The sequence below is a fragment of the Oryctolagus cuniculus genome, chromosome 11 (assembly GCF_964237555.1).
Source record: "Oryctolagus cuniculus chromosome 11, mOryCun1.1, whole genome shotgun sequence".
Lineage (NCBI taxonomy): Eukaryota > Metazoa > Chordata > Mammalia > Lagomorpha > Leporidae > Oryctolagus > Oryctolagus cuniculus.
In genome coordinates this window covers 56,179,485-56,206,484 of record NC_091442.1, presented here as the reverse complement: position 1 = coordinate 56,206,484, position 27,000 = coordinate 56,179,485, and the positions used below count along the sequence as shown (strand labels likewise).

The 27,000-nt window shown below is 55.8% G+C and overlaps 2 protein-coding genes across 5 annotated transcripts; one reads left to right on the top strand and one right to left on the bottom strand.

Annotated features, from left to right (window-relative positions):
* Positions 1 to 159: 159 nt before the first annotated feature.
* Positions 160 to 27,000, top strand: CSAD (cysteine sulfinic acid decarboxylase). Of its 4 annotated transcripts, XM_051845546.2 has the most exons (16): positions 178 to 298; positions 716 to 769; positions 15,644 to 15,780; positions 15,972 to 16,098; positions 16,190 to 16,280; positions 16,496 to 16,602; positions 16,982 to 17,097; positions 17,431 to 17,510; positions 17,676 to 17,730; positions 24,416 to 24,532; positions 24,622 to 24,686; positions 24,910 to 24,991; positions 25,405 to 25,604; positions 25,727 to 25,778; positions 25,899 to 25,988; positions 26,501 to 27,000. In XM_051845546.2, the coding sequence occupies exons 3-16, from the start codon at positions 15,655 to 15,657 to the stop codon at positions 26,672 to 26,674; spliced, it is 1,482 nt and encodes a 493-aa protein (XP_051701506.2). In that variant the 5' UTR covers positions 178 to 298; positions 716 to 769; positions 15,644 to 15,654; the 3' UTR covers positions 26,675 to 27,000. The 4 variants fall into 4 exon arrangements, with proteins under 4 accessions (XP_051701505.2, XP_069908386.1, XP_051701506.2 ...); XM_051845545.2 differs by lacking the exon at positions 716 to 769 and having other exon boundaries at positions 160 to 298; XM_070052285.1 differs by lacking the exon at positions 716 to 769 and having other exon boundaries at positions 171 to 298; positions 15,479 to 15,780.
* On the bottom strand, positions 12,701 to 13,027 carry LOC100349653 (multifunctional methyltransferase subunit TRM112-like protein). The gene has a single exon (XM_051845549.2). It carries the CDS (start codon positions 12,967 to 12,969, stop codon positions 12,724 to 12,726), a length of 246 nt encoding a protein of 81 aa, XP_051701509.1. The 5' UTR covers positions 12,970 to 13,027; the 3' UTR covers positions 12,701 to 12,723.

Below are 27,000 nucleotides of genomic sequence, written 5' to 3'. Positions count from 1 at the left end.
CTGGTCTCTGGGGCGAGGAGGGGCGGTCACGGCACCCAAAGTGACTGGGGCCTCCTAACAGAGGGACTCTGCCAACAGGGCAACTGCCTGGATGTACCAACTTAGGAATGGAAGGAGGGGGCGGAGGCCCTTCGGGGCCTTTTTGCCAAGTGGGCACGCCCGCAAACCTTGCACTCTGCAGAGGCGGCCGGACTGGGCTGGAGGAAGGCTCGGCGGGGGCCCTCGCCGGGGCGCTGGACGACGGGCGGAAACCCACGGCAGTGCCTACACGTGCGCCTTCCCCGCGTCTTGCCCTAAGGTACGGAGGGGGCCGCGGACGTGGAGGGCGGCCCGGCAGAGCCCGGCAGAGCCCGGCGGAGCCCGGCGCGACGCGACGCGCGCTCACCCTCCCGCCAGCCCGCCCGCCGCACACCCCGGGAGCCCAGGGCCCCGGGAGCGCCGACGGCGCGCGTGCTCGCGCCCGCGTCCCCCTCCGAGCGAGCCCCTTCTCCCGGGCCGGGCGCGCGCGCGCGCGCGCGAGGGCCCTTCCCTTCCCCCGGGAGCCCCCTCCCTCCGCCACGCGCCCCTCCTCCCTTCCCCTCCCCCTTCCCGCGCGGCGCCCCACGGCCTGCGAGCTGCCGAAGCGCTGCCGTCTGTCTTGGCGACGCGGCGCCCCCCGACGCGCGCTCCTACCTGCCGGGCGCGGGGCTCCCGCCGCCTCCCGCGCCTCCGCCAGGCCCCAGCACACCCTGCCAAGCCCGCGGCCGCCGCTGCCCCCGCCGGGACCGAGGCAAGTTTACAAACACCAACCCGGGGCGCGTTTCCCCGGAAGCACTTCCCCCTCCCCCTCGCCCTCGCCGCCGAGCGGCCACATCCACTTCCGGGCTCCGGAGCCCGGACAGGCGGGGTGGGGGATGGCCTCGGAGGGGGTGAGGCTGGGGACGTACGGAGGGGTGCAGCTGGCGAGGGGGCGGGGCCGGCGCGCGGGAGGATGGGAGGAGGCAGGCCCGGGCGGCGCGTGCGCCGTGGCGCGGGGGCGATGCCTCAGCCGCCATCTTGACTGAGGGCAGGGACGTTGGGAGATAAGTAGAACCCGGAATAGTTCGAACCCGATCTTTCCGTCGGGCTGGTATTGGGGTCAGCTGGGGGAGGAGCGATTTTCTTTGCTCACTTCTGCCCTGTTAGCGCCGACCGTAACCTGAAAACGGGTGTCTTCTCAGAGGCCTGCCTTGCAACACTGGCCCGAGGCGCTGCTTGCCGAAGGCACGGCCCGGTGGCCTGGATGAGGCCCTGGGACTCCCCTCAGGGAGGGAGACCTGGTCTCGCAGGCTGGCCCCGGGGCCGGGCTGCAGTAGGAGATGGAACCTTGGGCCGGTCTTTACATTCCGCCCCCAGCCTGAGCCACTGGGCAGGGCTCTGCTGTCGGTGGGAGAGGAAGCCTCGGTTCCCGTTTAGGCCGGGTTTCTGCGGTCGGTGCATCAGGGACTTAGTGGCGATGCCAAAGGGAAAACGGCGAGGATTCCTAGCCTCGTCCTGGGCACACATTTCATTTCCTTCCGCTCTTCGATTTTACTCGTGGGAAGCAAGTTCCCTGTGAGCTTAGGATCATCAAAACACCGACATAAAATGGAAACAAAGTCACCAGAAATAAGCTTTCATTTTTCTTTTTTAAGATTGATTGATTTTGAAAGTTACAGAGAGAGGAAGAGACACAGAGAGGTCTTCCATCCGCTGATTCACTCCCCAGATGGCCACAGCGCCGAGAGCTGCGCCCAACCGAAGCCAGGAGCCAGGAGCTGCTTCCGTGTCTCCCCCGCGGTTGCAGGGGCCTAATTGGGTCAACCTCTGCTGCTTTCCCAGGCCATAGCAGAGAGCTGGATGGGAAGAGGAGCAGTCAGGAGTCAAACCGGCACCCACATGGGATGCCAGCGGTGCAGGCGGAGGCCTTACCCGCCACGCCACAACGCCAGTCCCAGGTTTTTAATTCTTAAAAAAAAAAATAGTTCATACTTACTTTTACAAATCCACACAATACAAAAATACAGAAGGAAGAAAATGGTTAGTCTCCCTGTCTGCTGTCCTCTGGTACTTCTCAAAGGAAGCGTTCTTGTCAGTTTGGTGTAACAGATACCTCCAGAATTTGCCCTGTGTCCCACACAAGTGTTTCTTCCCTTTAGTATGTATTTATTGAGCTCGTACAACATGTCTCCCAGTATATGTTCGACATCTGAGACAGTTCCTGTTTTAAGAACTGCTGTGGCCGGCGCCGCGGCTCACTAGGCTAATCCTCTGCCTAGCGGCTCCGGCACACCGGGTTCTAGTCCTGGTCGGGGCGCTGTATTCTGTCCCAGTTGCCCCTCTTCCAGGCCAGCTCTCTGCTGTGGCCAGGGAGTGCAGTGGAGGATGGCCCAAGTGCTTGGGCCCTGCACCCCATGAGAGACCAGGAGAAGCACCTGGCTCCTGGCTTCGGATCAGTGCGGTGCGCCGGCCGCAGCGGCCATTGAGGGGTGAACCAACGCCAAAGGAAGACCTTTCTCTCTGTCTTTCTCTCTCACTGTCCACTCTGCCTGTCCAAAAAAAAAAAAAAAAAAAAAAAGAACTGCTGTATAGTATTCCACCTTGGGTTTGTGCTTTGCTTTGTCCAGTTCCGTCGTGGTAAATATTTAAGTTCCAGTCTTTTTGCCTCGTGAGTGTTACCCCTTTGCACTTGTAGATAGATTTGTAGATAGGATGGGTGGCTTTAAAATTTTAATAGATTCTGTGAAATTGAGTTCCAAAGTTTGTAACAACTCAGAGGCTCATTCAAAACCACATGTGAGTCTCTCTTTTTTTTTTTTTTTTTTTTTTTGACAGGCAGAGTGGACAGTGAGAGAGGAGAGAGACAGAGAGAAAGGTCTTCCTTTGCTGTTGGTTCACCCTCTAATGGCCGCAACGGCCTGCGCACCGCGCTGATCTGAAGCCAGGAGCCAGGTGCTTCTCCTGGTCTCCCATGGGGTGCAGGGCCCAAGCACTTGGGCCATCCTCCACTGCACTCCCTGGCCACAGCAGAGAGCTGGCCTGGAAGAGGGGCAACCGGGACAGAATCTGGCACCCCAACCGGGACTAGAACCCGGTGTGCCGGTGCCACAGGCAGAGGATTAGCCTAGTGAGCCGCAACGCTGGCCCACATGTGAGTCTTCCCATTTTTTACATCCTTGGCAATACTGGGTACCATGAATTTTCTTACATAGTTACTGGTGAAAAATAGTATTTCCTTGTTTTAACTTGCATGGTATTCATACTGAAGTTAAGCCTGTCATTGCTTTTTTTTTTTTTTTAATATTTTTTTATTTATTTGAAAGACAGAGTTAGAGAAAAAGAGAGAGAGAAGTCTTCCATTTGCTTGGTTCACTCCCCAAGTAGCTGCAATGGCCGGAGCTGAGCCAATCCGAAGCCAGGAGCTTCTTCTTGGTGTCCCACACAGGTGCAGGAGCCCAAGGACTTGGGCCATCTTCTACTGCTTTCCCAGGCCATAGCAGAGAGCTGGATCGGAAGTGGAGCAGCTGGAACTTGAACCAGTGCCCATACTGGATGTTGGCACTGCAGGCCAGGTCTTTAACCCACTGTGCCACAGCGCCGGCCCTCTCATTGCTTTTTAACCATTTAAGTTGCTTTTGTAAATTGTCCGCTCATAGCATTTACTCATTGAAAAAGTAGATCATTTGTCATTTTTGATTGTTAGAAATCTTCTTTATTTTTTGTCATCAGTCATTTAAGATATTTTCTCTTTGTTTACATTTGTTTTTCAACCTTTTTTGAGAGCAAAAATCATACTGTCTTGGAAAATAGTTAAAACATTCCCATCAAAGGTAGGAACAAGTCAGGAATGTTTACCATTAAAACTAATGTTCTTTTCTATGTCAGTTAAAAATAAAATAAAGCTTATAAAAATGCTAGTATCCCACTAGAGTTCTTGGCCATTCAAAACTGTCATCATTTTCATATGATTTATTCATTTACAAAGATAAATGATTACAACATATTAAAACTGGAAAGTTTGCCAACATGACCAATGTAAAATTAATGAGCGAGGGGCCGGCGCTGTGACGTAGCAGGTAAAGCCACCGCCTGCAGTGCCGACATCCCATATGGGTGCTGGTTTGAGTCCCGGCTGCTCCACTTCCAATCCAGCTCTCTGCTGTGGCCTGGGAAAGCAGTGGAAGATGGCCCAAGTCCTTGGGCCCCTGCACCCATGTGGGAGACCCAGAAGAAGCTCCTGGTTCCTGGCTTTGGATGGGCCCAGCTTTGGCTGTTGTGGCCATTTGGGTAGTGAACCAGTAATTAGAAGATCTCTCTCCCTTTCTGTCTCTGAAACTTTGCCTTTCAAATAAATAAATCTTTAAAAAGCACAAATTATATAAAGTATAAAGACGATATGAATAATACTCATTCACAATAGAAATATTACATTTCTAGATAAAAAATTAGTGGAAAACTGCTATATATTCAGAAAACCATAGTATTTTAGTGAAAGACAAAAAGGTCTTTTTTTTTTTTTTTTTTTTGACAGGCAGAGTGGACAGTGAGAGAGAAAGACAGAGAGAAAGGTCTTCCTTTGCTGTTGGTTCACCCTCTAATGGCCGCAACAGCCTGCACACCGCGCTGATCCAAAGCCAGGAGCCAGGTGCTTCTCCTGGTCTCCCATGGGGTGCAGGGCCCAAGCACTTGGGCCATCCTCCACTGCACTCCCTGGCCACAGCAGAGAGCTGGCCTGGAAGAGGGGCAACCGGGACAGAATCCGGTGCCCCGACTGGGACTAGAACCCGGTGTGCCGGCGCCACTAGGTGGAGGATTAGCCTAGTGAGCTGCGGTGCCGGCCAAAAAGGTCTTGATTAAATAGTGAGCTCTATCATGTCCAGGCACAGGAAGACTTGATACGGTAGAGACAACCAAGTTTTCTATAGATTAAGTTAAATTCTTTTTTTAAAAAAGATTTATTTATATATATTTGAAAGTCAGAGTTACACAGAGAGGAGAGGCAGAGAGAGAGAGAGAGAGAGAGAGAGAGAGGTCTTCATCTGGTGGTACTCCCCAATTGGCCCCAAAGGCCGGGACTGCACCGATCCGAAGCCAGGAGCCAGAAGCCTCTTCCAGGTCTCCCACGCGGGTGCAGGGACCCAAGGACTTGGGCCATCTTCCACTGCTTTCCCAGGCCATAGCAGAGAGCTGGATTGAAGTGGAGCAGCTGGGACTTGAACCAGCGTCCATATGGGATGCCAGCACTGCAGGCGGCAGCTGTACCTGCTACACCACAGTGCTGGCCCCAGTTTAGTCTTTATCTTAGCTTGTTTGTGTATATGGTGGGTGGTGAGAAATGCCCAACTCAAATGGCAGTCCTGATTGTGGGGGAGGTACTACTAGCCTAGGAGTTAAAAATCAGCACACAAGCTGCTCCCAGTCACCTCGTCGTCCTGGACAGGTGAGTTCACCGGGACCAGCTGGAGCCTGTGTTGGAAGGGAGAATGCATAGGTACAGTTCAGGCTGAGAGGGGTGGAAAGGGGTGCGGGGTGGGCAAGCTTGGGGAACAGCAGGTTCTCGGTGCCTAGACATGCAGTGAGTGGAATGCGTGTCATTTTTCAGTACTGCAAACGCTTGATGGAATCGGCACTTTTTTTTTAAATGCCTTTGTGCAGGGTGGTGAAGTAGAGTGCGAAAGTGAGAAACTAATGATTTTTCGGGTGGGCAGGGGTGCCTGTTTGGTGTGTGGCACTTCACTCACTCAGTGGGGGTGAGCTTTGGGTCTCTGCACGGCGTGGAAGCCCAGAGAACCCTGCGTGTGCATAAGGAGGGGGTGAAGTCCCTGGGGGTTGTAGGCAGGTGGATAACAGGCCAGTGTCCGTGTCCCCCCAGGCCCCCCACCCTAACTGCCTCTTGCGTCGGGCCCACCCCAGCACCTGGTAAAATAGTAAAGTCGCAGTGTTCCGCCCTTGCTGGCCGCCCTGGGCCTGCTGAGCGGGGGTTACACCGTCTGGCCATCCTGCCTCTGCCTTTCCCCGCTCCAGGTGGCTGTCGTGGGGCTGGTCAGCATGCCAGGCTCCCCTGTAGGCCGCAGCCTGCAGAGCAGCTGCCGCAGCTGGGGCCGTGCCAGCCCGGCTACAAGGAGAAGCCGCTCAGGCAACGTTTTGCTGAACAAGCTGAACTCGTTCCCCTCTCGGGGAACCGGTGGGGGTTGCGTAATGGAGGCGAGCAGCGCGGGGGCCGGCTCCCTTGTCTGCTGGCCGCCTGGTTAGACCTTTGATGAGAGCGGACAGAGGAGTTGGGAAATTGCACAATGTGTGAGGGACATTCCTGGAGCCCAGTGATTTCTGGATTTTGGAATCCTTGTGGTCCCTTAATTCCTCTTCTGTCATTTTTTTGGGGAGGGTTGTTATTTAAAAATAACTTTTATTTTATTTTAAAGATTTATTTATCTATTTAAGAGTTATACAGAGAGAGGAGAGACAGAGGGAAGGAGGGAGAGAGAGAGAGAGAGAGAGAGGTCTTCTGGGTCTCCCACATGGGTGCAGGAGCCCAAGGAATTGGGCCATCTTCCACTGCTTTCCCAGGCCATAGCAGAGAACTGGATCGGAAGTGGAGCAGCCGGGACTTGAACTGGTGCCCATATGGGATGGCGGCACTGCAGGTGGTGTTTTCAACCACTATGTCACAGCAGCAACCCCAGCAGGCTAATTTTTAGGTTGGTCATTTTGTATGGTCCATGAATGATGTTATAAGTGCCCAGATAGCCCTTGACAGAAAAAAAGATTCCCCACCCCTGCTTTAAAGTATGAACTTTATAGTATGCAAGTGTTCTCTCCAAAAACTGTCAGTTTTAAACAATGCCTATAGATACACACACATGGTGTCATCTTTCTGAACTGTCTCAAAAGTTATAGACACCTTGTTGCTTTACATTCAGCATTTTCCCCTCAAAATTAGAACAATTATCAAATTTAACACTGAAAGAATACTAACATTTATGATACCATTTGTAGTCAGGTAATATAGTATTTCTTTCCTTCTTTCTTGATATTTATTTATTTGAAAGGCAGAGTTTCAGACAGAGAGAGGAAAAGAAAGAGAAAGAGAGCGCGTATTTGGCGGTTCACTACCCAAGTGGCTGCAACTGCTGGGGCTGGGCAAGCCAGAAGCCAGGAGCCTGCAACTCCATCCAGGTCTCCCACATGGATGGTAGGGGTCCAAGCACTTGGGCCATCCTCTGCTGCTTCCCCAGACCATATTATTGGCAGGGAGCTGGATCAGAAGTGGAACAGCTGGGACTCGAACTGGTGTCCGGATGGGATGCTGGCGCTGCAGGTGCTGGCTTTCCCCTCTGCACCACAGCGCCGGCCCCAGATGACGTTCTCCATAGCTGGTTTTTCCTTCCCTGTCCAAGAGCCCATCTCAGACCACATGGTCCTTCTGCTTCCTTCAGTCTGCAGCAGACCGCCGGCCTTTCTCTGATTTCCCACAAACAGAAATGGCCGAGTACAGGCTCGGCATTCCGTGCAGCGACCTCAGTTCACGTGTGCGGCTCGCCTCACGGTTAGATTTGGGTTATGCGCGCTTTTGGCAGACATCACCTACGTGACGCTGTTTCTCAGGACCTGGCATCAGGAGGCTCCTGATTTCATTCTGCCCCCTGCTTCCCTGTGACGCTACCTTTGCTCACCTGGATCAGGTGGTATCTCACAGGTCCCTCCACTGGAAACTTATCATTTGCCTTTTAAAGTATCTTTTTTTTTTTTTTTTATTTGACAGGCAGAGTTAGACAGAGAAAGAGAGACAGAGAGAAAGGTCTTCCTTCCATTGGTTCACCCCCCAAATGGCCGCCACGGCCGGCGCGCTGCGCAGATCTGAAGCCAGGAGCCAGGTGTTTCTTCCTGTTCTCCCATGCGGGTGCAGGGCCCAAGCACTTGGGCCATCCTCTACTGCCTTCCTGGACCACAGCAGAGAGCTGGACTGCAAGAGGAACAAATGGGACAGAATCCGGCACCCCAACCGGGACTAGAGCCGGGGTGCCGGTGCCACAGGTGGAGGATTAGCCAAGTGAGCCATGGCACCGGCCCTTAAGTATCTTTTTTTTTTGAAAAAAAAAATTTATTTATTTATTTGAAAGAGTTATACACATAGAGAAGGAGAGGCAGAGAGAGAGAGAGAGAGAGAGAGAGAGAGAGAGAGAGAGAGAAAGAGAGGTCTTCCATTCGCTGGTTCACTCCCCAATTGGCCACAATGACTGGAACTGTGCTGATCTGAAGCCAGGAGCCAGGAGCTTCTTCCGGGTCTCCCATGTGGGTGTAGGGACCAAGGACTTGGGCCATCTTCCACTGCTTTCCCAGGCCACAGCAGACAGCTGGATTGGAAGAGGAGCAGCTGGGACTCGAACAGGTGTCCATATGGGATGCTGGCACTGCAGGCAGCGGCTTTACCCATTGTGCCACAGCGCCGGCCCCTTAAAGTATCTTAACAGTTATTTATTTATTTATTTATTGGCAAGGGAGATAGAGAGAGAGACACACAGAGAGAAAGAGCTCCCATTCGCTGGTTCACCACCCAGATGCCCACAACAGCTGGGGCTGGGCTGGGCTGAAACTGGGAGGTGGGAGTTCAGTGTAGGTCTCCCCAAGTGGGTGGCAGGGACCCAACTACTTGAGCCACCACCTGCTGCTCCCCAGGGTGCACATGAGCAGGAAGCTGGAATGGAACTGGGAGCAGAGCTGGGACTCAGACCCAGGCTCTCCAGGTTGGAATGTGGGAGTCCAGAGTGGCAGCTTAACCCACTGTGCCGTAGGCCCACCCCCTTAAAGTGTGTATTCATCTAATTTAAACATCTGTTTATTTACTTGAGAGTCAGAGTGACAGAGGGTGAGAAAGGGTGAGAGACAGAGACGGAGACATAGATTTTCTGTCCACTGGTTCATTCCCCCGGTGCTGCAGCTGCTGGGGCTGGTGCAGGCAGAAGCCAGGAGACAGGAACTCCATCGGGGTCTCCCATGTGGGTGCAGGGACCCAAGTCCTTGGGCCATCACCTTCTGCTTCCCAGGTACATTGACAGGAAGCTGGACCAGAGTGGAGTAGCCGGACTCAAATCGGCAGTCTGATACGGATGCTGGCATTGCAAGGGGCGGCCTGACCCACTGCACCACAATGCCAGTCCCTTAAAGCATTTTTTAGGAATAGATTTATTTTTATTTATTTATTTGAAAGGCAGAGTGACAGAGAGAGAAGGAGACAGACAGATAGCAGACAACGACACACCCCTATCTTCCTTTCTCTGGTTCACTCCTCAAATGTCCGCACAGCCAGGAAGCGGGAACGCCATCTGGGGAGCAGGGACTTGGGCCTTGATTTGCTACTTTCCCAGGTGCGGTAGCAGGAAGTGGGATGGGATGTGGGGGAGCTGGACATGAGCCAGCGTTTTGATGGGGTGGCTTAACCCACGGAGTCACAGCACATTCATCCCAGTAGTTTTATAAAGAAAAGCATTACATCATAGTCCAGGCCAAAAAAAAAAAAAGTTTTATCCAGGTTTTAGTGTTGTGTTGAAGGAGAGAGAAATAGGTAACAGCCTTTGCAAGTTAAATTAAAAGTTAAAAATACTGGGCCAGCGCTGTGGCTCACTTGGCTAATCCTCTGCCTGCGGTGCTGGCACCCTGGGTTCTAGTCCCGATTGGGGTGCTGGATTCTGTCCCCATTGCTCCTCTTCCAGGCCAGCTCTCTGCTGTGGCCCAGGAGGGCAGTGGAGGATGGCCCAAGTGCTTGGGCCCTGCAACCGCATGGGAGACCAGGAGAAGCACCTGGCTCCTGGCTTCAGATCGGCGTGGTGCGCTGGCCGTAGCGGCCATTTGGGGGATGAACCAACGGAAGGAAGACCTTTCTCTCTGTCTCTGAAAAAGAAAAAAGAAAGTTAAAAAATTGAATCAAAGGCAAAAAGGGGCAGGCCTTGCGCACAGTGGGTTAAGTGCCTCTTAGGGACATCTGCGTGGCATAGGACAGGGCCTGGCCTGGAGTCCTGGTACCGTACCAGCTTCCTGGTACGGAGCACCCCGGGAGGCAGTAGGTGATGCCCGTCCACGTGGGAGACCTGGAGCGGGCTTGTGGCTCTTGGCTTCAACCTGGCCCAGCACTGGCTATTGCAGGCATCTGGGGGAGTGAACTAGCAGACTTCTCTTTCTCTCCATCACTTTGCCTTTTGAATAAATAAATTGAAAAAAAAATTAAAAATGAAAAGGCCCTGGAACGCTGAAGAATTGTAGCTCTTCAAGGAGGGTGAGGGAGGAGGGGGTTGGGCATAGCAGGTGCACACGTGTCCCTCATAGGAGTCCCTGGTGCCAATACCCACCTCCAGATTCCAGCTTGCTGCTAATGCACACCCTGGGAGGCTGTGGGGATGGTTCAAGTCTTTGGGTTCCCACCACCCACGTGGGAGGCTTGGATTGAGTCCCAAGCTCCTGGCTCCAGCCTGGCCCAGCGCTGGCAGTTTTGGGCATTTGTAGAGTAAACCAGTAGATAGGAGATCTGTGTCTGTTTCTGTCTCTCTGCCTCATATTCAAAGTAAATAAATAAGAAGGTGCAAGGAGGAGAGAGGGAACCTTTAGACCCGTGGTTCAGAGTGGGGGCGAGGCTGGTACTGTAAGTGAGTGGGGTGGGCCAGTGCAGAACGAGGGGCAACCGAAGCCACCCGGCTTCGGGAGCCTGCACCTAGTGTCTATTAAGGGGTGTTCAGGCGCTCACCTGTTGCTCTGCGCCCCGCAGTGCCCTCTAGTGGGAGGAGTGCGCAGCGTCCCTCGCCGCCGCCCCAGGGCTTGGCTGTGCCACTTGCCAGGGCGGAGCAGCTGTTTGAAGAGTCCCTGTGTGGTTTTTTCTGCTTTTTTGTTCTTTTTGCTACGTGATGAGAACATCGTGTCCCAGATAGGGACTGTGCTTTCGGCCTGGGACTCGGAGTAAGAGCGCACAAATCAGAGCTGCAGCCACGCTGCCACTGTAAATCCTGGAGAGTTAAAGCTCTGGTGGTGGTGTAAGCCAGTACGGCTTTCATTTGAAAGGCAGAGAGACAGAGACAGGCAGAGGTCTCCCACCTGCTGGTTTACTCTGCAAATGCCTGCAACAGCTGGGGCCAGGCCAGGCTGAAGCCAGGAGCCTGGAGCTCCATCTGAGTCTCCCATGTGGGTGGCAGGGACCCAGGTGCTTGGGCCATTGTTGCTGCCTCCCACGGTGCACATGGGCAGGGATCTGGAGCCAGAAGCGGAGCCAGAACTCTAACCCACACAGTCTGATATGATAATCACAGGCATCCCAGCTGGTGCTTTAACCACCATGCCAAATCTCTGCCAGCCCCCGTGGGATTTTGAAGCTGTTTATCACCACAAATACCTAACTACTACAGGTGTCCAACTAAATTAAGAGGAGAGTGAGATACTTTTTCTAAAAATTAATTAATTAATTTGAAAGGCAGAGTTATAGAGGGGATGGGGGAGAGAGAGAGAGGTCTTCCATCCACTGGTTCACTCCCCAAATGGCTACCATGGCTGGAGCTGCACCGATCCAAAACCAGGAGCCAGGAGCTTCTTCTGGGTCTCCCACGCAAGTGCGGAGGCCCAAGGGCTTGGGCCATCTTCTGCTGCTTTCCCAGGCCACAGCAGAGAGCTGGATTGAAAGTGGAGCAGCCGGGACTTGAACTGGTGCCCATATGGGATGCTGGCACTGCAGGCGGCAGCTTTACCCGCTGTGCCACAGTGCCGGCCCCTCCTCTTGTTTTTTTGAGGCTTGTTTCTGGCTCCCTGCTTTTCTGTGCTGCCACCAAATGTCTGTTTCAGGTTGTCTGTTCTTACCTCTCTGGTTCATATCAGGGGCTCTCATCAAGTTTCTGGTCATTTTTGGCCATCTGCTCACATTTACGAGAGAGGCACTAAGGTGTGTTGCAGGGTCCATGCTCCTGGACCAGCGGGCATCCCCGACGGGTGTTGGGCAAGGAATGGCCCCAGAGCGTCAGAGCCTCGCTCGGGACTCCACAGTTCAGATTCTGCAGCGAGGAATCCCAGGCTCCCGGCCATGGCCAGCCTACCCCAGTCACTAACTGTGAGTGCCGACTGGGGAAAGGGGCTGCTTGGAGCCAGGGACTTCTTCTAATTCACCCCAAGGGTGGCAGGGCCCAAGTACTGGTCCATCTTCTGCTTTTCCAGGTGCATCAGCAGGGAGCCGGGTTGGACGCGGTGCAGCCGGGATTCGAGCTGGCCCTCAGCTGGGATGCCAGCGTTGCAGGGGGTGGCTTAACCTACTGCACTGCAACACTGACCCCGACGGATGTAATTTTCGTGGGGGTTTCAGGAAAGACGGGTGGTAAGCGTCGGTGTTGAATCTGCTGTGTGAGACTGACATGTGTGTGAAGATCACGGAGTTGGAAGGTTTTACCGTTTGCACTGGCAGAATCCAGTGGGTCTGGTGGCTTTGATGGAGCGACAGAGGGCAGGGGCGCAGACATGCTGGCAGGAGAGTGGTTAAAACACGGGACCATGCAGCCTGGGTCGGATAACTGAAGGCAGTGTAGGTCCGAGGGAGTTGATGGCTAGAGGGGTTTAGGGACTAGACGTCAAAAAAAAAAAATATATATATATACACACTACGGAGCGCAAACCACCGCATGTGCAGTGTGTCACTGGGGGAGGGGGCCGTATCTACCCAGAGGATGGCGGCGAAGCCACGCGCGGTCGGGGCGGGGGCGGCAGTCAGCTCTCGGTCTCCTCGTCGCTCAGCAGCATGTTGGGGATCCCGCGGCTGATGGGGAACAGCCGTCCGGATTCCGGGCACTGCAGCGTGCCCTCCAACACCTCCACCTCCAGCAGCACATGGTGCATCTTGTGCAGAAATGCCTCGTCGCACTCGTAGCCCTCAACCTGCTCCTTGGGCACCTCCGCCTGGTGCAGGGTGTTGGCCGCCTCCAGGAGCGCCGCCCACTCCACTTTGGGGATCATCCACGCCACGAAGGGGGGTTTAACTCCACAGGGTTGATGTGCACCTCGGTGGCCTGCGGGGCAGAGAGCATCAGTCGGGCAGGGGCGGGAGCCGCGCACAGGGGCCGGAGGCCGCCCCTGCCCATACCTGCAGGCGCAAGGGGAAGCCGTGGGGACCCCAAGTTGTGCCATTTTTAAACAAGCCCTACTTGGTCATACCGGCATCTTCTCAGCCAGGGGCTAGTGCACTGGCTATGCACGTTTCTTTGCTTATCGTTCTAAAGATTTATTTATTTAATAGGCAGAGAGATGGACAGAGCTCCTATGCACTGGTTCACTCCCCAGATGCCTACAACAGCCGGGGCTGGGCCAGGGTTTAAACCAGCACCTGGAAAGTCAATCCAGGTCCCCCAGGACTCAGTCACTTGAGCTGCCTCCCAGGGTCTGCAGGAAGCTGGAGGCAGGAGCTAGAGCCCGGTAGAGAAACCGGACACTCTTATGTAGGACGTAGGCTTTTTTTTTTTTTTTTTTTTTGACAGGCAGAGTGGACAGTGAGAGAGAGACAGAGAGAAAGGTCTTCCTTTTCCATTGGTTCACCCTCCAATGGCCGCTGCGGCCTGCGCACTGCACTGATCTGAAGCCAGGAGCCAGGTGTTTCTCCTGGTCTTCAGGTGCAGGGCCTAAGCACCTGGGCCATCCTCTACTGCACTCCCAGGCCACAGCAGAGAGCTGGCCTGGAAGAGGGGCAACCGGGAGAGAATCCGGTGCCCTGACCGGGACTAGAACCCTGGGGTGCCCAGTGCCGCAGGCAGAGGATTAGCCTATTGAGCCTTAGCGCAGGCCAGGATGTGGGCATTTTAACCACCCGGCTAAACACTCACTCCCTGCTGGCAGCCTTTTTTTTTTTTTTTTAATTTATTTATCTATTTATTTGAAAGTAAGTTACACTTGGAGAGGCAGAAAGAAAGAGAGGGGGGGGGTCTTCCATCCTCTGGTTTGCTCCCCAGTTGGCAGCAACAGGCGGAGCTGCGCCGATCTGAAGCCAGGAGACAGGAGCTTCTTCCGGGTCTCTCACATGGGTGCAGGGTCCCAAGGACTTGGGCCATCTTCTACTGCTTTCCCAGGCCACAGCAGAGAGCTGGATGGGAAGTGGAGCATCCAGGACTTGAACTGACACCCACATGGATGCTGGCACTGCAGGCGGCAGCCTCACCTACTACGCTACAGTGCTGGCCCCACTGCTTGCTTTATAAAGAGAAGAAGTGCAGTGAGGGCTCCTCCCAAGAGACTCCTGTGTGGGGAGCAGGGCAGAGAGCCTCCCCCAGAGTGCTCACCTCCAGAGACCCCAGGGAGTCAGGCGTACTGAGCAAGGGCTTCTCCCGGGGGGCTCTGGGGAGTGCGTCTCTAGCCGGAGTCTCCCCCTTTCATCCCTTGTCCCTCCCCTACCCCCAGGAGAAGGTCCCCAGGCTTCCTTGCTCAGGTCTTCTCCGGGAAGACCTCTCTCTGTCCCAGTGCGGGCCTCACCCTCCTCTCTTGAATTCTGAGGACACTCAGAGTCAGACCCACGTGGGTCTATGTCCTCCCCGTCGGGTCCCAGGCTCCTCCATCCCCGGCACCAGGTGGCCCACAGATGTCTCTGGCCGGGGAGGCGCAGGGTGACACCCGCCTTACCAGGTGCCTTGCTGATTCTGCCTCCTCCCTGCAGCTCTCACAGGGGCCTTGGGACATCAGGCCTGTTCTGGAAGGACTCTGGGGGTCGGACCTGGCCTCCCAGGTGCACATAAGCCACTTGGTCTCTGCAGGTCTCTGGACATCTCCAGGGTCATCTGCATCCGTTCCCTGAGTCTCCCCTCCGGACATCCCTGCACCCCACTCTGGGCCCCGGTGTGTTCAGGGGGAGTCCCCACCTCCGTGCTGGCTGTGTGCCCCCTTCAGACCCCGAGGTTCAAGTGCTGTGGGCTTTTGCCTCTCTTCCTATTCCCCCCTTCTTCCATCAGCTAACGATTGTTTGGGGAATGGAACCCGCTATCCCTCTCCTAGACCTGTGCCGGGTCTCTTTAGGGCAAGGGTCAGGGGAGTCATGTCACGGCCACGTGACTGCTGCTGGCACCTCACTCCCCCTGCCCCCCTGCTGTTCTGGAAACTCGTTGCAGACCTTGCCTCCCGCTCACTTGAACAGAGAGACCTAGGCAGCAAGGTACCAGGCTCATCTCTGCCGTGGTGGACAGCGGCCACTGATGGCGGCATTCACCACTTTGTTCTCACCCGCCTGTTCCCACCAGCTTCCTCCCTGGATGCATTTCTTTGCCTTTATTAACAAAATATTAATTTTGTTTATTTGAAAGGTAGAATTAGAGAGAAAGGAAGGGAAGGAGTGAGAGAGAGAGAGGGAGGGAATTTTCCATCTGCTGGTTTACTCCCCGGTTGGCTGCAGAAGCCAGGAGCCAGGAGCTTCCCCTGGGTCTCCCACATGGGTGCAGGGACCCAAGGACTTGGGCCATCTTCCACTCTTTCCCATGCACATTGGCAGGGAGCTGGATCGGAATCGGAGCACCCGGGATTTGAACCTGCGCCTACTTCCTCCTCCTTACCTGTGCCCTGGAAGCTGGGACTGAGCTGGGGTGGAGCCTCCAGCTGGTCCGGACCAGGTTGAGTGCGCTGGCCAAGCAGAGAATGACCGCCGCTCTGCTCACAGATTTTATCCTGATGGCTGACTCGAAGCCGCTGCCCTGCGCGGATGGGGACCCCGTGGCCATGGAGGCCCTGCTCCGGGAGGTGTTCTCGATTGTGGTGGATGAGGCCGTCCTGAAAGGGACCAGCGCCTCTGAGAAGGTGGGTGCTTCTGTCTCCCTTCCCAAACCTGGCTCAGCACTTCCCTTTTTAAATGAGGCTCCTCCTCAAAGTTCTCACGGTCTCCTGTGTGCCCCCGGGGGTCTCCATCCTGGGCTGTGTCTGCCTGGCATGAGGTGGGTGTCAGTGCACTTGTGTCCGGGGCTTCCGTCGTCCCTGGCTTCTCCTCCCAGGTCTGCGAGTGGAAGGAGCCTGAGGAGCTGAAGCAGCTGCTGGATTTGGAGCTCCGGGGCCAGGGGGAGCGGCGGGAGCAGCTGCTGGAGCGCTGCCGCGCGGTGATCCGCTACAGCGTGAAGACCGGTGGGCCCTGGCTCCCGGCGGGAGGGCACGCGGGGAAGGGATCAGCACCCATGCCGCAGCCACGCTGAGCTGCTGCTTCCCGCTCCCCCAGGTCACCCTCGGTTCTTCAACCAGCTCTTCTCAGGCTTGGATCCGCACGCTCTGGCCGGGCGTATCATCACCGAGAGCCTCAATACCAGCCAGTGAGCCACCCCTCCCACCTGGCGAGGACTTGGGCTTGCTGGAGAGGTGCCCGGCTTTTGCCTCCCCCTCCCACCCCTCCCCAGCCCGGGCCCCTGTTCTGCAGGCTTTCACCTGCTTCCTTGCTGTGCGGCATCCACTCATTCCTCTCTTTGGAGCCCACCACCTGCTTTCCTGACTCCGCGGTGGCTTGACTCAGCGTTTGCTCTGCTGCCAGGTACACGTATGAAATCGCCCCCGTGTTTGTGCTGATGGAAGAGGAGGTGCTGAGCAAGCTGCGGGCCCTGGTGGGCTGGACTTCCGGGGACGGGGTCTTCTGCCCCGGTATGTGAGAGGGGGGCAGGGCTCCTTAAGCGCACCCCCTCCCCGCCCCGCCTTCTCCTGTAGGAAGTAGCTGGTGGAGAGGGTGGGGGTGGTCCCTCTGTGTTTTCTCTCCAGCTGGGCGCTGGCCAGGCGGGGGAGGAGGCCATCCAGTGCCCCTGTTTGCCCACAGGGGTCACTGCGAGGCTGCTTGATGGGGGGTGGGGGTGGCCCAGGGTGTGTATGTGCTGGGGGAGAGTTGGGGAGAGCTGTTGATCCTGGGGCTGGAGTCTTGTGCCGCTCGTGGAACCCTGGGCCCACTTCTTTGACAAGTTCCTCTAGGGGCAAAAGGTCAGGGGAGGCGGGCACCTTTCTTGACCCACTCCCTCCGCCCCCGCGGCAGGTGGCTCCATCTCCAACATGTACGCCCTGAACCTGGCCCGCTATCACCGCTACCCGGAGTGCAAACAGAGGGGCCTCCGGGCGCTGCCGCCCCTGGCCCTCTTCGCGTCGGAGGAGGTGGGGAAGAGGCGCGCCCAACGCTGGGCTCTGGGTCCAGGGCCCCTCCTGCCCCACCTCATCCCCAGGCCCCTGTTTTCTTCTAATCAAGGGCCTCGGGCCTTCTGCGTGTGGGTGGGGAGCGCGTGGGTGGGGCGCACACCTATGCTGCCTAGCAGCCTGGGCAGCACCCGGGAGCTTGGCCCCGCCGAGCCAGACCCAGCGCCCAGCCAACAGCTGTGTGCGCAGACATTGGAGACACTGGAGAGGCCCCAGGCTTTCCCACACCGGAGACTCTCGCCCACTGGCCGCCCGCCCACGCCGTGCTAACCTGCCCTCTGCCGCTCTCTGCAGTGCCACTACTCCATCAAGAAAGGAGCCGCTTTCCTGGGACTTGGCACCGACAGCGTCCGAGTGGTCAAGGCTGATGAGAGGTGAAGGTCCCTCTGCCCACAGGACTGCCGGGCCGCGCCGCCCCCGCAGAACCATTGCCGCCGCCGGCCCGCCCAGGGCCCCCTGTCCGGGGAAGACCAGCCGTCTGCCCTCTGCCTGCCTGAGCCCCTCACCCTGCTCTCTGCCCGCTGCCTTTTCTTTTTCAGAGGGAAGATGGTCCCCGAGGATCTGGAGAGGCAGATCCGCCTGGCCGAGGCCGAGGTGAGCCGAGAGGGGCGCGGGGTCCGCAGGACGGCCCCTCTGCCCCTGCCACGGGCACCTTCACCCTCCTTTTATGTCCCCACGCCCGTCAGCCACGGGGCAACGCTAGGCTGCTCTCAAGGACCCTGCCGAGGCGGGTGGGGTTCTGGGAGGCAGGACTCCGGGGAGGGTGCAGGGGGGACCCCCAAGGGCAGTGTGGACGCGCCTTGTGTGGGTGGGGTGGAGGATGTGGGCTGGGAGTGGGGAAGAGGGTGGCTACCTTCCTCCACTTGGGGGGGGGGGTGTGTGTGCAAGCTGCTGCCGCTGCCGTGGAGCTCCAGCCTTGCATAGCCGTACAGTTTCAGTTTTTAAAAAGATGTATTTATTTATTTGAAAGCGTTACACAGAGAGAGGAAGAGAGAGAGAGAGAGGTCTTCCATCTGCTGGTGCAGTCCCCAAGTGGCTGCAGGTGCAGGGGCTGGGCTAGGCAGAAGCCAGGAGCCAGGAGCTTCTCCCACATGAGTGCAGGGGCCCAAGCACTTGGGCCAGCCTCAGCTGCTTTCCCAGGTGCATCGGCAGGGAGCTGGATTGGAAGTGGAGCGGCGGGACTTAAACTGGTGCTCCGATCAGGATGTGGGCGTTGCAAGCAGAGGCTTAATCGCTGCACTGCAACACCCATCCCCCAACTCCAGTGCAGTTTTTAATGTATCTAGTCACGGATTCAGCCTTCCAGTGCTCAGAGTTTATGCTATAAATCAGCACCACCAGTGTGTAAAATTCTGTGCCAGAGAATTCTGTTTCCTGGAGCCAAGTGTAACTTTTTTCCCCCCAATGTTCTTAAGTAGACAAAAGAAATTATCATCTGTATGTCTCAGTTTCTTCCTCTGCAAAACGGGCATGCTATAGAACCAACCACAGGGCTGTTTGAAAGATTACGCGAATTAGTTTATGTAAAGCACTTCACAGCGCCAGGCTGGTGGATGCACCGTGTAAATATTAGCTGCCCTTGTTATTTACTATAACTGAGTACCCTGTAGCCACTTGAAACAAGGTAGGAATACACACACACACACACACACACACACAAGCCAATGTGAAAATACTTACGGGGGCGGGGCAAAAAATAAGCTACTTGTGTATTAAAGGTGTATTGCAGCCGGCGCTGCGGCTCACTAGGCTAATCCTCCGCCTTGTAGCGCCGGCACACCGGGTTCTAGTCCCGGTCGGGGCGCCGGATTCTGTCCCAGTTGCCCCTCTTCCAGGCCAGCTCTCTGCTGTGGCCCGGGAGTGCAGTGGAGGATGGCCCAAGTCCTTGGGCCCTGTACCCCATGGGAGACCAGGATAGGTACCTGGCTCCTGCCATCGTATCAGCGCGGTGCACCGGCCGCGGCGGCCATTGGAGGGTGAACCAACGGCAAAGGAAGACCTTTCTCTCTCTCTCTCTCTCACTGTCCACTCTGCCTGTAAAAAAAAAAAAAAAAAAAAAAGGTGTATTGCAAGTTGTAGTATAGACTGGGCACTGTGATGCATTTTTATTATGTAGCACACTGATTACTTTTATATATTTATATATACATATGTAAATGTATAAATCTGGGTAGCAGTATGGACTGCGATTAGAACAGCAGGGTTTCACTCTCTAATTTTGTAAACTTTGTGTTTTGGTAATAGCTTTATTGAGGTATAACTCACATGACACGTGGCCCACCCACGTAGAGCATACGGTTTTTAGCATCTTCATGGAGTCGGGCAGCTGCGTGTGCAGTCAGTGTTGGAATATCGTCATCAGCCCCAAAGCGACCTCATCCTCTTGAGCCCCCACTCTCCAGTTCTCCCAGAAGCGCCCCGTTCCAGGCAGCCCGCCTTCTGCTCTGGGCCCCATGGGTTGGCCCGTCCTGCACTCTGGAATCACGCTGTAGGTGACGAGCTGCCCTTGTGTCTCGTTGTGGCTTCAAGGCTCAGCTGTGCAGCAAGGGCCAGTGCTTTGTTCCTTGATGTGCAACATGCAGGCTTGTGTTCCATGGAACGGGTGCACTGCATTTGACGCCTCCATTCATCATGTTGATGGACATCTGGGTGGTTTGCGTCTTTCGGCTGTTAGGAGTAACGCTGCTTAAGCACGCTTGCCTACGGGCTGTTGTGCGGGCTGTGTTGTTCATTCCTCTGTGTTGTTAAGTGTGAGTAAGATTGCTGGCTCAAATGATAACTCCTGTTTATTTGAAAGTCAGAGTTACAGAGAGGTCTTCCATCCACTGGTTCACTCCCCAGGTAACCCCAGCGGCCAGGGCTGGGCCAGGCCAAAGCTGGAGCTGGGAACTCCATCTGGGTCTTGCATGTGGGTGGCAGGGGCCCAAGCACTTGAGCCATCTTTCCGCTGCTTTCCCAGGCACATCAGCAGGGAGCTGGATCGGAAGTGGAGCAGCCAGGACTAGAACCGGCACCCATATGGGATGCCGGCGTCCCAGGCAGTGGCGTAACCCGCTGCACCCCAGTGTCAGACAACTCTAATCTTTGGGAGAACTGCTGCCTGGCTGTTTCCTAAAGGGGCTGCACCTGTTTAATCCCACCAACAGCTTCGGAGGGCTCCAGCTGCTGCACACTTGCTTTGGTCTCCCTTTGATTGCAGCCACTTAATGGGCGCCCGCTGTAGCTGTGGCTGTGGCTGTGGCTGTGGCTGTGGCTGACGGCCTTGAGGATCTGATCACGTGTTTCCCGGGCCTCTGTGTGTCTTCCTTGAAGGCAGATCCGTTCAGATCCTTCGCCCAGTGCGGGGAGACACATTCATTAGTGTGGCAGCTGCAGCGGGGCCTGAGGATGGGGTACTGGTGCTCTCTGGGGGCACAGCACGGGAGAACTGACCTAGCTGGGAGGTGCAGCAGTCGGGGATGGCTTCCCTCAGGAGTGACAGTTGAGCTGGGACTGAAAGGGAAAATGGATTTAGCCAGGTGGCGGGTGGGTGGGGGGAGAAGGACTTGCTAAGCCTGCCGAGCGGCCCTGGGATTGAGGCCTGGGAGCCTTTGCCTGGAGTGGGCCCACTCCCCACCTGCTCCTCCCGGGGTCCTTGCTTCCGAGGCTACTGCTGCCTCCCCCCTTTGACTCCCCATCACCCAGGGCTGGGTGCAGGGATGTGGAGCTGTTCTGCAGCACTTTGCTTTGTGACAATGACCAGAGGGCATTACTGCAGCTATCGAGAGGGGACCAAGGATTCTAAACGTTTTGCAGTGGGCAGGCATAGCTGCACACTGTCCCGCCCAGAGTGCTGTTAGGGTCCCTGTTGAGAGGCTCCTGCCCATTCTTCTTCTTTGTGTGTGTGTGCGTGTGTGTGTGTAACATGACATTTTACCATCTTAGCCGCGTTTACACATACAGGTCAGCAGTGCCAAGTTTTTTCATAGTGTTTGTGCCGCTGGTCCCAGAACTCTTTTCATGTTGCAAAATTGAAACTCTGCACCCACTGAACCAAGCTGTCCGCTATCCCAGCCCCAGCCCCTGGCCACTGCCATTCTCCTTGGTGTCTATGAATTTGACTCCCCTACATATCCCGAGTAACTGGAATCCTGCAGTGTCTGTCCGTCTGTGACTGGCTTATTTCACGTTTCCGCTGTATGCATAGACTGCATTTTGCTTATACATCCACCCATCAGGAGATACTGTGAATGGAGCTGTTGGGAGCAGGTGTGTATCAGTGTCTCTTTGAGACCCTGTATTGATCCATTCTTCATCACTCTAACCAAATACCTGAAGCTGTGTAACCTTATGAAGAAAAGAGGTTTATTCTGGTTCACCGTTCTGAGGGACAGGGAGTGCATGTGCGTCTCTTCTTGCCTCTCCCACTTCAGTCACGGTGGTTCTGTTCCAGGCCCTTACCTGAATCACCTCACAAAGACCCCGCCTCCAAACACCCAAGTGGGGTGAAGCTTCTGCCCTCCTATTACCTGGCAGTGGGATGAACTTTGAACCCCTGAGCCCTGGGGTGGGGTGGGGGACTCACTCAAATGATATGCAAAGATATGCAAGCCATAGCACCTTCCCTGCTTTCAGATTCTGGGGAGAGTTTATAAGCAGAGGTGGAATCGCTGGAGCAGGGATAACTCTGCTTTTGACTGTGTGGGCACTGTCGCTTCCTTTCTCCGGCAGTGCGGGACGATTCTAACTTCCCTCCATCCTCACCCAGATCCTCTGCATCTCTACCTCCTCCATCGTTTGAGTGTTTGAGAGTCACCACAGCTTTTATTTCCTTTTCCCTGCATCCGGTCAGGTGCTCATCAGCCACTTGTGTGTGGTCTTTGGAGAAATGTCTACTCAGATCCTCGGCTCATGTCTTTTTTTTTTTTTTAAATTGGGTTGTCTTTTCGGTGAGTTCTTCATATATTCTAGATCCAAGTCCCTTATCGGATATATGATTTGTAAATATCTTCTTCCATTTTGTAGACTGTCTTTCCATTTTATTGGCGGTGCCCTTGGAAGAGCAAATGTTTTAGATTTTGATGAAATCCAATTTATATATTTGTCTCGGGTTGCTTGTATGTTTGGTGTCTCCTCTAATGTAACGCAAGCTCACAGAGGCCCTCCTCCATTTTCTTCCAGGAGTTTTACAGATTTGTGGTTCGTTGAGTTCACTCTGGGGTATGGTGTTGCGTCATTCTTTTGCGTGTGCATATCCAGTTGGCCCAGGACCATTTGTTGAAAATGCTGTTCTTCCTCCGATGCGCTGACTTGGTGTCCTTGTTGAGAGTCAGCTGAGTGTGAGGATTTATTTCTGCATCCTGAGTTGTGTCCTGTTCACCTACACGTCTGTCCTAGAACATTGTCTTCACGGCTGTAGCCTTGTAGCAAGTTTTGGGCTTGGCATGTGTAAGACCTCCGTTGCTATTATTTATTTTAAGGATTTATTTGAAAGGCAGAGTGACGGGGTGGGGGGGGGAGGGAGAGAGAGAGAGAATCTTCTATCTACTGGTTCACCCCCCAAGTGGCTACAACAGCTGAGGCTGGCCCAGGTCAAAGTCAGGAACCAGGACCCCCACCCGGGTTCCCTGCGAGGGTTGCAGGTGCCCATCCTCCGCCGCCTTCCCACGCACATCAGCAGGGAGCTGGGCTGGAAGTAGAGCAGCGGGGACTGGCGCTTTTATGGGATGCTGGCATATCAGGGGCAGCTTAGCCCACTGTACCACAACACTAGCCCCAAACCTCCATTAAAAAAAAAATCTGTATTTAGTTTTAAAGGCAGAATGACAGCGAGTAGGAGACACGGAAGCCAAGGACTCCATCCAGGTCTCTCATGTGGGTGGCGGAATCCAAGATTCTCTGACCTCCCAGGCATGTAAGCAGGAAGCTGAGTCAGAGCCAGGACCCAGCTGGCTCCTGACATGGGGTGCAGGCGTCCCAAGTGGCAGCTCACCCTGTTGTGCTCCAGGCCTTGCCCAAGGCCTCCAGGGTTGCCCTTTCCAGGATGGTTTTGCCTCAGCTGGGTCTCAGGAATTTCCATGTGGATTCAGGATCAGCTGGTCAGTTTCTCCCAGGATGGTGGCTGGGATTTTGCTAGGGACTGAGTTCCACCCCAGGCAGTGTCTCTCCCTTCATTTAGGGCTTCTTGAATTCCTTTCCAGTGTTTTTGTAGTTTTCAGAGTATATGTTGCACTTCTTTTGTTAAACTCATTCCTGAGTGGGTTTTTTTTTTATGTTCTCAAAAGTGAAACTATTTTCTTCATTTCAGTTTGATTGTTCATTGCTCATATACAGAAATATAGTTGTTTTGTTGTATATTCTGGTTTTTGGAAGTCAGTGAACTAGTTTCAGGTTTTTTTTTTTAATTTATGTATTTATTTGAAAGACAGAGGGAGAGAGAGAGAGAAAGGTTTTCCATCTGCTGGTTCACTCCCCAAATGGCTGCAATGGCTGGAGTGGTGCCAATCCAAAGCCAGGAGCCAGGCGCTTCCTCTAGATCTCCCATGCAAGCCAACTTGGGCCAACCTCTACTGCTTTCCCAGGCCATAGCAGAGAGCTGGATTGGAAGTGGAACAGCTGGGACTCAAACCAGCGCCCATATGGGATGTTGGCATTGCAGGCGGCGGCTTTGCCTGCTGCGCCAAAACACTTGCCCCTTAAAAGCGTTTTTATTCATTTAGTTCATTTATTTGAGAGACAGAGAGGAGCCGATAGAGCTCTCATCTGCTGGTTCACTTTCTGAGTGCTGCAACAGCTTGGGCTGGGCCAGGCTGAAATGAGTTGGGAACTCAGTACTGGTGTCCCATGTGGGTGGCAGGGACCCAGACACTGAGGCCATCACCTGCTGCCCCCCGCCCCCGCATTAGCAGGAGTCTGGGACTGGCACCCAGGCACTCCCGTCTGGGAGGCTGGCATCCCAAGGGCAACTTGACCACTCGGGCAAACGCCTGCCCCTCCAGGTAGGGTTTTTTTTTTTCTTTTAAAGAGATTTATCTATTTTGAAAGAGAAAGAACTTCCATCCACTGGTTCACTCCCCAAAATGGCCACAACAGCCAGAGCTGGACCAGGCCAAAGCAGGAGCTTCATACACATGGATTCAGGGGCCCATAGGCTTGGGCCGTCTTCCACTGCTTTCCCAGGTCATCAGCAGGGAGCTGGACCGGAAATGGAGCAGCCGGGACAGGAAACAGCATTGTCACGGGTGGCGGGAGTTTCTGGAATGACTCTGTGGCCTTTTCTCCCTCTACATTCTCACAACAGGGAGCGGTGCCATTCCTGGTCAGCGCCACGTCTGGCACGACCGTGCTGGGGGCCTTCGACCCGCTGGAGGCCATCGCTGACGTGTGCCAGCGTCACGCGCTGTGGCTGCACGTGGATGTGAGCGGGACACGGGCCTGGGGCTGGGGCTGGGGCTGGGGCTGGGCCGAATCCAGGCCGAGGCCCATGTTGTACCTCCTGCTGCACAGGCCGCCTGGGGCGGGAGCATGCTGCTGTCACAGACACACAAGCATCTCCTGGATGGGATCAGCAGGTGCGCGGGGGGGCCCCCTCTCCCCGGACCCCACCCTTCAGAGAACAGGATGAGGCTGGGGGGCAGGGGGAAGAGGGCTGGGGGGAGGGGTCTAGAGCCATGGCGCCTTAGAGCTGGGAGGTCAGACATGGAATTCTGGGGCTGGGAGCCTGGCAAGAGAGGAGAGGCTCCGACCGCACCTCAAGGGGGCGCCACTGACCCAGATTTGCTCTGCATCGCCCAGGGCTGACTCCGTGACCTGGAACCCCCACAAGCTCCTGGGAGCCGGCCTGCAGTGCAGTGCCCTCCTGCTCCGGGACACCTCGGTGGGTGGGCCCCAGCCCCCAGCCCCCAGCCCCCAGCCCTGGCCCACCTCTCTCTGCAGCTGCCTTCCTCCCTGTCCCACCATAGAGGGCTCCAGGTCTTACTTCTTATTACCCTCTGCCTCGCAATCTGTGCAGCCACCCCAGCCCCCTCTGCTGGGCCCCTAGCTACCCCCCCAACCCTTCCTGTCTTCCCATCTTCATGCAAAGGGCAAGACTTCTGGCTTGAAGCTGCAGACAGATCTCGGGCAGAGTTTGACCAGCAGTCTAGGTGCTGGGGGGTGGGGTGGGGGTGGGATGGGTGGGGAGCCAGAGAAGGGCTGGGGCAGCAGGCAGCTGTGGCCGCGGTGCTGCCTGGTCCCAGGGCCCAGTGGCCGGGGCGGGCTCTAACCAGGTACCTGACCGCCCCCACACAGAACCTGCTCAAGCGCTGCCACGGCTCCCAGGCCAGCTACCTTTTCCAGCAGGACAAGTTCTACGACGTGGCCCTGGACACGGGGGACAAAGTGGTGCAGTGCGGCCGCCACGTGGACTGCCTGAAGCTGTGGCTCATGTGGAAAGCACAGGGTGGGCAGGGCCTGGAGCTGCGAGTGGACCGTGCCTTCGCCCTGGCCCGGTAGGTGGGGGTGGTCCCTGGCTCCCCTCTGCCCGCCCCATCTGCGGCTCTCGGGTTGGCTACCTGTGTCTCTGCCTTTCCCCCTCCCTGGCCAGTGGGTCATTCTCGCCCTCTGTCCGCAGGTACCTGTTGGAGGAGGTGAAGAAGCGGGAAGGGTTTGAGCTGGTCATGGAGGTACGAGCTGGGTGCAGGGGCCTCTGCGCACCCCAAACCCCGCTGGGGAAGCCGGGCAGCGAAAGGAAAGACGTCCCCATGCCCTCCTCGCCCACACCTTCCCCTTCCTTGTTCCCGCAGCCTGAGTTCCTCAACGTCTGTTTCTGGTTCGTGCCACCCAGCCTGCGGGGCCAGCAGAGGAGCCCAGATTACAGCCAGAGGCTGGCCCAGGTGCGTGCTCACCTGCCGGCCGCGCCCTGCGCCGGTGCCCGCTCACGCTGCTGCGCCCAGGGGAGCAGTGCGACCCCTGGGCTGGGCGCGCAAGCCCGGGACGGGGCAGGGAGGCAGAGAGATCACGCCAAAGCTTTGTCACGGGCGCTGGGGACAAGACAACCAGGGGAGGCCCCCGATGCAGGGATCTCCGGGTAGATGGGTGCGCGCTGCCGCAGGCGGTGTGGAAGGATGAGGAGTGGGTTTTCATCCTCACAGAGTTGCAGCGACCAACTGTTCAAAACCAGCGGCCGCCCGGGGTGGGGGTGGGGGTGGGGGTGGGAGAGGTGAGGGAGTCTGGCCCCGAGTGCCGCCCAGGGTGGGGTTGGGGGGTTGGGAAGAGGTGAGGAGTCCAGGCCCCAAGCGCCGCTGGCGAGGGGGGGAGTTGGGGTGGGGAAGGTGAGGGGTCCGGCCCCAAGCGCTTCCCCGGGGTTGGGGGTGCGCCCCTCACCTGGCCCGCGCCGCCCCTGCAGGTGGCGCCCGCACTCAAGGAGCGCATGGTGAAAGAGGGCTCCATGATGATCGGCTACCAGCCGCATGGGGCCCGGGTCAACTTCTTCCGCGTGGTGGTAGCCAACCCCGCGCTCACCCGCGCCGACGTGGACTTCCTGCTGGACGAGCTGGAGCGGCTGGGCCGGGACCTGTGAGCCTCCAGGATGCCCCTGGGATGCAGTGCCACTCTTTCATTAAGATTACGTTTAAAGAGAGATTTTTATTAATATGAAAAAGTAACTTTAACATAATATGTCAGGAAAGCTGGCTGTAAGACTTTCTAGTAAATTCTGAGCTCTATTGAAGAATGCATAGGAAAAGAAAAGATGATGAGTGAGATGTGCCAAAATGATAGCGGTTTTCCATAGGAAGTACAAATAGGAAATTTAAAAATCTATTCCTTTGTTGTCTCCCCTTTTATTATGTAACTAATATAAATCACCTTGGTAGTAGGAAAATAATAAAGTTAAAATTACAATTA

Bases quoted from the DNA above. Each gene is read 5' to 3' on its own strand.
- LOC100349653 (XM_051845549.2), bottom strand. From the start codon at position 12,969: ATGATCCCCAAAGTGGAGTGGGCGGCGCTCCTGGAGGCGGCCAACACC.
- CSAD (XM_070052285.1), top strand. From the start codon at position 15,622: ATGACCGCCGCTCTGCTCACAGATTTTATCCTGATGGCTGACTCGAAG. The intron at 16,603-16,981 runs GTATGTGAGAGG...CCCCCGCGGCAG, and splicing joins GGACGGGGTCTTCTGCCCCG to GTGGCTCCATCTCCAACATG. The intron at 17,098-17,430 runs GTGGGGAAGAGG...CGCTCTCTGCAG, and splicing joins CCCTCTTCGCGTCGGAGGAG to TGCCACTACTCCATCAAGAA.